The sequence below is a fragment of the Gavialis gangeticus genome, unplaced genomic scaffold, assembly GCF_001723915.1.
Source record: "Gavialis gangeticus isolate Ggan-Ray unplaced genomic scaffold, GavGan_comp1, whole genome shotgun sequence".
In the NCBI taxonomy this organism is placed as follows: domain Eukaryota; kingdom Metazoa; phylum Chordata; order Crocodylia; family Gavialidae; genus Gavialis; species Gavialis gangeticus.
The window spans coordinates 6419879-6431589 of record NW_017729027.1 but is presented as its reverse complement, the minus strand read 5'-3'; the positions used below and the strand labels follow the sequence as shown (position 1 = coordinate 6431589).

General features: G+C 46.0%; 1 protein-coding gene across 17 annotated transcripts in view; it reads right to left on the bottom strand.

The window, feature by feature from the left end:
* Positions 1–11711, bottom strand: part of SNAP91 (synaptosome associated protein 91) — a 182792-nt gene that overhangs the window by 8440 nt on the left and 162641 nt on the right. For all 17 annotated transcript variants that reach the window (XM_019520405.1, XM_019520408.1, XM_019520411.1 and 14 more), the window contains 2 exons: positions 11466–11549; positions 9970–10074 (listed from right to left, as the gene is read on the bottom strand). In XM_019520405.1, the coding sequence (XP_019375950.1) occupies positions 9970–10074; positions 11466–11549 (189 nt within the window). The remainder of the gene's footprint in view (positions 1–9969; positions 10075–11465; positions 11550–11711) is intronic.

The window sequence follows — 11711 nt, the reverse complement described above, 5'->3', positions numbered from 1 at the left end:
CAGTTAGGGCGGCTAGGAGCTGGAACCAACTTCCAAGGGAAGTGGTGCTGGCCCCTACCCTGGGGGTCTTTAAGAAGAGGCTGGATGCCTACCTGGCTGGACTCATTTGAGTCCCGTTTCTCTTTTTGGGGTTTTTTTTGTTGTTCTCCCGCCCTGGCGGGGGGTCGGGCTAGAAGATCTACTAGGTCCCTTCCGACCCTTAATCTATGAATCTATGAAAAGACATGGCTTCTGAGGTACAGGAAATAATGTTCTCCAGAGTCTCACTGTGCATCTGAATTACTGGGGCTGGGGACTGCTAATTAAAAGCTTGTTGACAGAGGACCCTAGTCTTCTGAACGTTACACGTCAGTCCCATTTTCTTGTAAGCCTTGGTAAAGACATTGGTGACTGCACGAAGGTCTGCTTCCGAGTGAGCACACACTACAGCATCATCAACATGCTGGATGGAACTCAATGACTGAGGTTGGGGAGGTCTTAGTTTTGGCTTGGAACCAGCCAAGATTAAACAACTTACTTTCCATCCATTCGGTAATTTAGCTCTACTGCAACTGGAATCTTGTTGGTGGTCAGATGTAGTGTGATGGTAAAGAACATAGAAGAGCGTTCAGCAATGATGCAGCTTTGCTTAACTTCTATCACAGATCCCTTTGAGGTTAAGATAGGTCATTTTTCATAACCAGTGCTTGCATAGTATCATGAGGCAGGCAATAAATAGTGACTGATTTCGATGGGCATCCATACTTCAGAAGGATCCTCCACAGTGCTTCTCAGCTGACAGGGTTGAAGGCTTTTGTGAGGTCAAAGAAGGCCATGTAGAGAGGTTTATGTTGTTCCCAGCATTTTCCTGCAGCTGTCAACCTGTGAAGATCATGTCAGTTCTACTTCTTGATGCCCTAAACCTACACTGAGATTCTCAACAAGTGGAAGGAGATGGTTCAGAAGGGTTCTCACAATGATCTTCCATGTGGTGGTCAGCAAGGTGATCGCTCTGTATTTTCCACAGTCAGACTTGTCTCGCTTTTTGAAGATTGTCATGACCATGAAGCCCATGAGGTCATCTACAATTTCCTCACCATTCCAGATCCTTAAGATGAGGCCAAGGAGCTGCAATGTAAGCTCCCTTCCCGCCTCCTTTAAGATTTCAGCAGGGAATCCATCAGCTCCAGATGCCTTGTCATTCTTTATCTACTTGATGACTTTTTTCACCTTGTCAAGGGTTGGAGGGATTCCAAGATAGTCTAACTGGGTGTTGCAGGATGGAATTGAAAACACTCTCATCAACAACAGAGTCCCATAGATTCATAGATGTTAGGGTTGGAAGGGACCTCAGTAGGTCATTGAGTCTGACACCCTGCCCTGGGCAGGAAAGACTACTGGGGTCAGACGATCCCAGCTAGGTGCTTGTCCAGTCTCCTCTTGAAGACCCCCAAGGTAGGGGACAGCACCATCTCCCTTGGAAGCCCATTCCAGATTCTGGTAACCCTTACTGTGAAGAAGCTCTGTCTAATGTCCAACCTCAAACCTGCTCTCCGTCAATTTGTGGCCATTGTTCCTAGTTACTCCAGGAGTTGCCCTAGTAAACAGAGCATCTCCTATTCCCTGCTGCCCTCCCCTGATGAATTTATAGGCAGCCACAAGATCACCTCTCAGCCTTGTTTTGCGAAGAGTGTAGAGTGTCCATGTCCAAGTGTGGCATCCCACAATACACTCTGGGTGAGACAGCAGGAGCTTCCTGGTATGGCAAGACAGCAGCAAGGCTAGACCCCAGATCCTTGCAACGGCAGTAGCAAGACGGTTGCTTCTTTATTTTTTTATATCAGTTTCTGTAAATAAAGTGGCATTTCCATGCTACAACATTCACCAAGATACTACAGATTGCAATCTAACAGCTCACTCACCTTCGCCCAGCTCAGTTGCTCCTTCAGGTGTAGGCTACAGTGGCTCAACCAATAGCTATGTCTATGAGAGGGTTAACATATGGCTCTGCCCCCTTCTGCTTGCTGAGGCCAGAGGCAAGCAGCAGTCATCCTGGCAGATGGCAGCAAGCAGAAGCAAGAAACATTCTTCCCTGTTTCTACTCCAGAAAAGTAAAATTAGCTTCCCCACTTAAGACATACCTCAGTTTTGGAGGCCTGATTTTGGTAGAAAAGGTGTCTGTGGTATGCAAACAAATACAGTACTTTTCCATTAATTTTTCCATTCAGAACTGATTGTTGGAAGTCTGGTTAGCAGTATAGCTTTCATTGGCTAGGAAGGTCTACTCAATTGCTAACCATGGACTAGATTAATCTCTATGTTCCACTGTGAAGGCCAGGGTCTGATAAATCTTTCCAGGTTTCCATGTTATTACAAAAAGATAGAAAAGTTCTGCAAAGTTACTGCTGCCCTTTCTAATACACCGGACTCCAGCATGGCTTCATATGTGATAAGGTGAACATGGAGAGTTACATGTTTAGTTGGTACTAGATCTTTCAAAGTTCATGGCCTGAGACCAGTTGACATTAGTTGAGGATTTTCATACTCGTATTTAATTTGATGCTATGCGACGGTGATTTTTATTTTTAAAACTAGCAAAATGCCCGTCAAGAATGACTGGGGGAAAGGGGGTGGGGGTGGAGCCCTGCAACTGGTCTTGCGCCCTCCCCCCACCTCTCCAGGTCTAGGCCTGCTCCCCTCTTCCTCCTGCTGCTCTGGGTCCAGCCCTACTCCACCCCCCTCCCCACCGCTCTGGGTCCAGTCTATCCTTGCAGGGCCTTGCCTGCAAGCCTCTGACGATATGAGTGGCCCTCCTCTGAAGCCTCTCAATGTTCTCCGCATCCCTCTTGAAGTGCGGCACCCAAAACTGGATGCAGTACTCCAACTGTGGCCTGACCAGTGCTGCATACAGGGGAAGCATCACCTCCCTGGACCTTTTCGCCATGCATCTGCTAATGCATGATACAAGTGCGGTTAGCCTTGCTGATCACTTCATCACATTGACGACTCATGTTCACCTTGGAGTCAACTACGACTCCAAGATGCCTTTCTACTGCTGTTCTGCTGAGGTGGTCATCCCCCAGCCTGTAAGTGTGCTGGTGGTTCTTTTTGCCCAGGTGCAGCACTTTGCACTTGTCTTTGCTGAACTACATCCTGTTTTGTTCTGCCCATTTTTCCAAACTGTCCAGATCCGCCTGGATAATTTCCCTACCCTCTGGTGTATTAACTTTGCCCCATAATTTGGTATCATCTGTGAACTTGGACAGGGTACTCTCTATGCCCTTGTCCAAGTCTCTGATGAAGACACTGAATAGCACTAGTGCAAGGACTGAGCCTTGTGGGACTCCACTGCCCACATCTTGCCAGGTCAATATCGACTCATCCACCACCACTCTCTGGGTGTGACCCCTAAGTCAATTTGCCACCCACGTGACTGTGTACTCATCTACATCACAACCTATCAGTTTTTTTATGAGAACAGAATGTGATACTGTATTGAAGGCCTTCTTAAAGTCTAGGTAGATGATATCTACCTTGACTCCTGCATCTAAGAATTTTGTGACCCGTTCTCAGGTTTTATGACTCCGCCCCCGAGTGCTTTGAGTGCACTGCAAAAACAGCACATGTGGATGTCAGCAAGATGTTGAATCTCCTTTACCTCATCTTCCCACCATCTGTTCTTCATATCACGGGTCCTCCTCTGCATCTCTGCCTTGGCTTGCTGGTGATTCAATTCCTATTGCTGGGACCTGATGCTGTTCTGCCAAGCACACAAGACTTTGCACTTGCAGTTGATCAGACTTGTGGATCTCTGGTCACTCTCATCAAATCGGGTCTTCATGTTTCCTGGTAGAGAATCCAGGCATCTCCACATGCACTGATGACAGTGGCCTTGAGGGCCCATTGTTCTCAATTGGAATTCAGTGTTTTTTGTTGAGGCACTGGTGGAAGATGTCTTGCCTGATTGGGTCCTTGTGTCCTCTGACACTGTTCTTCAATTGGCATTGTTTCTGCTGCAGCTATTGTTTAGGAGCCAGTTTGAATGACATAACTAAGCAGATGAGCCTGACTGGTCCAGCAACTGTCAGCTCCTAGCATAGCTCAGGTGATGCAGACACCTTTGCACTTGTGGGCATGAACAATGATGTAGTCAATCACGTGTCAATACTTGGATCATGGGTGTTGCCATATCTTGTGCCTGTTTTTCTGGTGGAACAGGGTGTTGGTGATGGCAAGTTAGTGTTTCATGCATTTGGTCAAGAGAAGGATGCTGCTAGAGTTGACTTTTCCCACTCTTTCCTTGCTGATGGTTCTGTTCCAGAGGTTTAAGTCCCTTTTGACTCTGGCACTGAAATCATCATGAAGAATATATCTGTCTTCCTCCAGAACTGCAGAAAAGATTCACTGAAGGCTGGCATAGAACAGGCATAGGCAACTCTCAGCACGCACACCAGAGTGTGGCACACAAAGGCATTTTGCTTGGCATGCCTGCCTTGGGGAAGGGGTGGGGCTGCACTGCCACAACAAGGATTGGGAGGCTCCCCCGTCATTTGCCCCTGGCATACCAACATCTTACAAGTCAGGGCTGTGGCTATTTCTGACACTGCCCAAAAAGTTGCCAACCCCTACCATAGAATTCATCCTTGGTTTCATCAGCAGCATCAAGAGTTGGAGCATTTGTGCTGATGACAGTGGTGTATTGGCTCCCTGGCAGTTTAAGATGTGATATTACTTAGCACTTGAAATGTTCAAACGGCAGCTCCCATTGACTTCAGGTGCAGCCATGAGTGCTCATCAAGTCAGACCCCAGGATCTGAAGCGAGGCACTCAAAGAGAAAATATAAGATAGCTAGCATTCCTCTTATTGTAAGTTTAAAGTGACTTGTCTAGAATCACATAGAAGCACAGGTGAAATGCAGTTGTCTTATGTAGTCTTCCACTATGTTAACCATAATACCCCTTCACTTCCTGTCTCATTTGAATTTCTCTGCTTCTGAACAAGTGAGAATGAGAATGGATTAGCGGTGTGGGGGAAGATGAATTCCTTATTAGGAAACTGATTCATTCCTACAGCTAGGCCATCAGATGCTTATCTTGGAGCAAAAAAGGTTCCGAGTCTGTGGTGTCATCACCTAGCCTCTATAAAGAAGGTCAGAAGATGAACCTTCCATCACCTCTAGACTAGGAGCATGCACAATATCTGGAAGCCACTGGAAAATGGTACCCAGTGCAAACCTCAGGGCCAAAGGTATGCTTGGGTTTGCTTGCTGGTGTATGGATAGGGTGTGAGTATATGTGAGAGGTACAGATAGTGTTTATGTATGGAAGTAGCAGAGGTGGCTTTGTGGACAACTGGTATGGTGTCATATCTGTTGATTGCCTGGTGTTGTTGCCTGGCCTATGTCGTGTTCTGTGTGACCAGGCCAGCAATGGAGATCACCTCAACAGAGGCCATTGATTTGGACAGCCTAGCAGAGGTCCTCACCAGAATCTAACTCCAGTATACTTCTATCTCCTACCTCTGGTGATTTGCAGCTGAAGGGTGCTTGAGTCAGCTCTCCAGACTTTCTACCCTGGGTGTGCCTTGCATGCAAATAGAGGCTCAAAATGCTCCTGTTCGAGTATTGCTCCTCTTCTCAGGGTGTAAAGGAATAGGGATCCAATTTCTTCGGCCACAGGTGAAAGTCACTTGAGTCACTCTGTCCATACAGCTGTGTGCTTATCAGGATTGTTAAGGGTTTCATTATAATAGGATAAGATCTGTTTACTTGTGTTATCTTTCTTCTTTCCTCTCCCTTGCCATTGCTGTTGATACTTACCTGTGCTTTAATAAACTGTTTATTTGTTTCAACTCACTTTCCCTTGTCTGTAAGTTTATTACTTAACCAGAGTGCAGGCCAAGTCACTGGGCTAGTAAGGCAATAGGTCTGGCTATTTTGCCAAACACAGGAGGAAGAGGAGACAAAAATCACCCCCACTGGACCAGGTCAGCCACTGATTAATCCATTTTGATCAGATACTAAATCAAATCCAGCTCCAACACTTAGGTGGAAAGGGTTCCTATAGAAAACCAGCATGCAATGTGTAATTAAACCCTGCTTTGTAAAGGAAGTACATAATAGGGCCAAATTAGGGTTGAGCAGGCAGGTTGTGTTCCCTGACTTTGTGATCTTCAAGGTGTTTCTGTATGGTTTCCCAGGTTTATTTCATAGACTCATAGAAGTTAGGGGATGGAAGGAACCTCAGGAGATCATCAGACCCAGCCCCGCTGCTCAAGGCAGGAAAGACTACTGAGGTCAGAAGACCCCAGCAAGGTACATGTCCAGTTGGCTTTTGAAGCTCCTGCTTGGGAGACATTGCCACAGTGAGCACCAAAAACTCCTGGCTCTCCCACATGGACCCTCCAGCTTCTTGGACCCCAGGGCCATGTCTCTACCTTTGAGGACCATGCACATGTGGCTCTCACCAATGCCTGGGGGTCATGTCAGGCAGCTGACCCAAGCCAGGGGACTATCCCTGTCAAGGCTATGCTACTCCCCCACAGTGGGACCCGGGCCAGGAATGGTGCCACGGAGAGCGGAAGAGCTCCCCCTCAGACCTCCCAACCAGTGGATGAACAAACTGAGGTTGCCAGGCTCTGGTGGCAGAAGTTGCCCCCGTGACTGCCTGGCCCAGAAGGCTGGTGGGCCATGCTCTCCCCTGCTTTTGAGTGCTCTTTTAAATAAGGCAACCAAGTAAAACAAACCAGTTTCATCATGTGATCACATATCAATACCAATTTGCATCATCAGCAGTGCTAGAATTGTTGAATATACTGCAGATTTCACTGAAGTAGAACAGGAGAGTAACTGATAGCACTAACAACTTACTGCCATGCAAAGATAAAGCACCCCCTGCTAGTGTTGCTCTGCAGCACTGCAATAATTTGCTGATGATTCATTAGTCTACTGTGACATGAGCTAGTTGATTAAATGAAATTTTATCTCCACACATTGTTTCTGAAGATTAGGCTAAACTGCTTTAATCCACCTAGTACAACTGTCCTTAAAATCACCTATTGTAAATATTGCTGGACTAGTTTGGGGCAGATGAGAATGCAAGCATGCAACATGCCTACTGTGACCATTTTCTGTGGCCTTTAGCCTGGCTGTAGCAGAATAGTAAACACTTAGGCTGTTTATGTTTTGCATAGTTCAGATTTAAACATGGTCTCAAAACTTGCCCATGATTCTGTTTACAAGTGTTTTTACAAGTATTACCATCCATGTAATGCTTATATAACAGCATGATGCTCTGTACAGATTAGGTCAGAAAGTGACTCAAATCATCTCCAGTTTCTCTATTTCTTGAAACGACAGTATTCTCTTCAGACTGGCTGCTGTTCACAGTGTAGCTAAATGCAAATATGCAGAATACTTAAATATCCATACACATCATTCATATAGCTTAATGTGAGCATGACTGGCATAATTACAACAGGATCAATTTACTTTATTAAACATTCTATTCAGTTTCACTACTAAAACATTGTTACAAATTAGCCGTAATAACTTTTGAAAACTGTATATACAGAATTTTTTCAATAATTTATCCTCACCAAATAAGCTATTTATAGCATTGCATTTGATTAAAATGTGCTATAACGTTAAGCATCCAAGAGAGAGTTTCTATAAATACTACAATGAAATGACTATTCTAAAAGAATGTACCATCCCTTTTCTAAAAGTAATTATTAGCTTGGCATCAGGAAAAAAAAAAAATCTATACATTTTTTGGAAATTCAACATAAAAAAGTTACACCATTCATCTATTCATTTCAGAAAACAGTGAAAGTGATGACAAACAAATATTATTTTTTCTAAGTACAGACCAAAAGGAAAATCCTATTAAACTTCAAACTGCACATTGCAATAAATATGTAGAAAAAACAAATCGTATCATATTAGAATGCAAAGACTATGTTGAGTGTGTTCCGGCATTCATTGCTATGTATTGCCATATGAAAAGCAATGTTTGCAGGCTAGTAAATAATATTACACCTGGATGTTCACTGGGAAAAGTAAAGTAATGTACTGTCAGATAATCTAGAACCTGGCTTGGTCATCTCATGGGCAAAGTACAGAGGTTCAAAAAGCCCAAGGCACAACTGATTCAATCTTCACAGGTTAGTCTACACTGCATAGCTTGAACTGATAACAAACTGAACTGATGTTCAGTGTTTGGGTGGCCAAGACAGGCGGAAGTTTGCACCGGCCCAGACCACGAGAGCAGGGGCACTCACATGCACCATCTTAAGCCTAAGGCTGCTAAACCAAGCCCAGTAGCAGCCCAGGCCTAATTGGCTGCTGCATAGCCCCACCTCAGACCCAGCAGAAAGTCTCCCCCTCACATCTACCTATAAGAGAGGAAACACATCACTTGGCCCTGGCCCCATAGCTGGGGTCTGCCTGGCATGGGAAAAGCCTCCACAAAGGAACTTTTCACCCCCCTTCCTCCCACCCTGCAGCCTGGCTAGCAGGGCTCCAATTGGCTCAGCCATGCCCCTCCCCAGCCCCATGCCTGTGGGTGGGCGGGGGGGGGTGTGGAAAATACATACACCTGGCCTGGCCCTAGTCCCCCCAGCAAGGGTCGGCCCAGCATGGAGAGAAGTCCCCACCAGGGGTTTTTCGCTCCTCAACAGCCCAGCTTGCCAGGCTGGGATCCACTCAACCCTGCCCCCTTCCCAACCCGCTGTGAGAGGCAGCAGGCAGAGGGGTTTGAACACACTAGCTTAGCCAGGCACTGATCCTCCCAGCTGCAGTCTGCCCAATGGGGGTGGGGGAGGAGCTCCCACTGGTGGCTTTCCACTCTCCTGCCAGGTTGCCAGGCTGGCATCAGCTCAGTCATGCCCTGTCCCTGAGATGTGGCTGAGCTAATCCTTGTCTGGATCACTTTGGTATGCATGTTGCGGGTTTCACTGTGGGGGAGTGAAAACCTGATATGGGTTTTCAGTTGGAGTGAAACAGGTTTTCACTCCAATCTCCAACTGGGGTCTGCTTGGCATGGTGGGTCATGGTACCAGGCCAGAGTGTTCTCCTCCCCACACCTCTCACATGTGGGGGCTGCAGAGAAGGCAGGGCTGAGCTGACCCCAACCCAGTGGACTAGGCTTTGGAGGAATGGAAAGCCCCCAGCAGGGGCTTCCTTCTCCCCCACTGGGCAGACCCTGGCTGGGGGGTGGGGGTGCTGAGCCAGACTGGTGCATTTCCCCCATTCTGGGATGTCGGGGACTGTGAGTTAACTTGAAATCAGGAAGGAATGTGGGACAGCAGTTCCATAAACTGGTTTTACCTAAATCAGCTAAGTCTGATACTGCATCCATCCAGGTTTATCTTAAACTGGTTTTGGTCAATTTTGAAAGCGGTTTGTGTGTACTGAACTTGTGTTCCATTATAGGTTTAAACCAGTTTTGCATCACTTAAACCAGTTTGTGTGTAACTTCTGTCCTGGAGGCAAAGGCTGGGACTGATGCAGACCCTCTTGGAGGAAGTCACTCTCTCAAGCTGATCTCAAGTCAATGCTCACACTCCCTCCAGAACATGCCAATGTTACTGTGCCTGGAAGCAACCTATGAATGCCCACTCTGAGCAGGAGACACTTTTCCAAAGGCAAAAGATTTCACAGCATGGGCATGGCAAGCTTTTCAATTCTATCCTTTTTCCATTGTGGTCATATATGACAACTAAAAAAAAAAAAAATAAAGAAGTGGATGGGGTGGACAGAGACAGGAACATCAAGCATTCAGAAAGTTTTCATTAGATTAACTCTCAAACCTATATCCCACTGAGACAAGTGACAATCCAGTGCAAAAAGGTTCTCTTTCATCATATTTATTGGCGGTGAAGAGATTTTTATCTTAAATCTTACACAGCTACTTCCTTGTGAAATTGCTCTCCGTACACTTAACACCAATTCTACGGTTGAAGCATTTACATTCAGTTTTATTACTTACTTGTACACCAGGTCCAGAAGCAGCTCCAAATGGTGGCCGCATCATAGGCTGCCCATATATAACTGGCTGCTGTGGCATCATGGGTACACCTGCTCCAGCAGGAGGCTGGAAAATTAAGTAGTTACGGGTTTTGTTTTTTTTTAAATTTTTTTAAATGAAGGAAACAATAAGTGTCACAAATTGTTCCATGAAGGACCCCCAGGGCCCCACACATCCCCCCACTGTGCTGGCACTTGCCCCAAGAAACAGACAAAGTTTGCCTTAGAACAGCTCCCTACCCCAGCTCCATTGCACTTATACCCAACTTTTGCGATACAGCAAGCTCCCTGTTGGGTTATGAAAGAAATGATAGGCTCCCCTCTCTGTAGAGAAAACTAGCCTGGGGCATCACTTGCCCCAAAATCATTCTTCCCACAGGCAACCTGTAAGGATTCATTATGGAGGCAAAAATAATTACACAAGCAAACTGAACTAGAGGTTTGGAAGGCAGAAAAGCAAAACAAGAAAGGGTACCTCCTACCTCTACTGAGATACTTGCCAGTGTCCCTAATATTGAGTTTTCGTGCCGATTCTGCAAGCACTGGCTGCCGAGGTCACTGAAAACCCAAAGCCTGAGATTTAAAGATCCTGATTCTCTCTTAGCTAGTCTCCACACAACCTCCCCTTACTACAAGTAATGTAACGCTCGCGAGTCCCCAGAACCTTCCAGAAAGTTCTGCTTTTCCTGAGATACCTGGAGCCCCTCTGGCTAACACGCCATTACTTTCAGATACCTCTGCTATAGAGGAGTTGATTTACCCACTGCAGGCAGACTATGCCTTGGGATCCAATTCCTGAGGTGCGTGTAGACATATGGGGAGGCTGCTCTGCCATGCTGTAATTACAGCGCATTGGAGCAGATTTGATTAAATCAATTAATCAAGTCTACTGGAGTGTGCTAATTGGTGTGCTTCCAGCAGCTTCTACATCTTGTGTATCAGTGTCCCTGTGCTTCAAAATGGTGGCAGGGCCGCTTTAACTATAGCTTGTCAAATGAGCTTTAGTTAAAGTGCCCCTATTGCCATTTGGAAGCACGGGAGCACTGATACACAAGATGCTGAGGGCACTTTAAATTAGAGTGGCTCTTGGAGCTGCTCTAATTAAGCCCTCCCCTCCCCCACATTCCTGAAGCATGTGTAAAAATGCCCCTTTTGTTTGCCATTGGGAATGGCAGTTGTCCTTGCCCTAGACCACAATGGCAAGTGATAATTAGCAGGTCTGCCCACTCCAAGTTCCTTGGCTAAACCATAAAGATCTATATAGCCAGTGTAACAATCTATACAGTGATGGCAGTCATGGAAATAGGAACTTAAACACAGACTTTCCAATGAGAACACATGTGCCTTATTAGTACAATAAAACACAAGAAAATATTCATGACATGCTGTGACCCCCGCGTGCCCCCCCCCCCAAAATATAAAGGTTGGGTGGGTCACAGCATGTCATGAATCACTTACCATTCCAAATCCTGATCCTGGTTGCGCAGCAGGGGGGGCACCTGCTGTTGGGGGAACAGCACTTGCTGGAGGCACAGTTCCTGTCTAAAAAGAGGATTCAGGGGGGAAAAAAAGATAAAGTAAACATTTCTATAAAAAAAATTAACTGTAACTTAGAATCAAATAGGAGGAGGGGACTCATGTCATAGCTATTCTACAGCATAAAATTCCTCAATCTCCAAACGTGTATTTACCAGCATAGGTGGT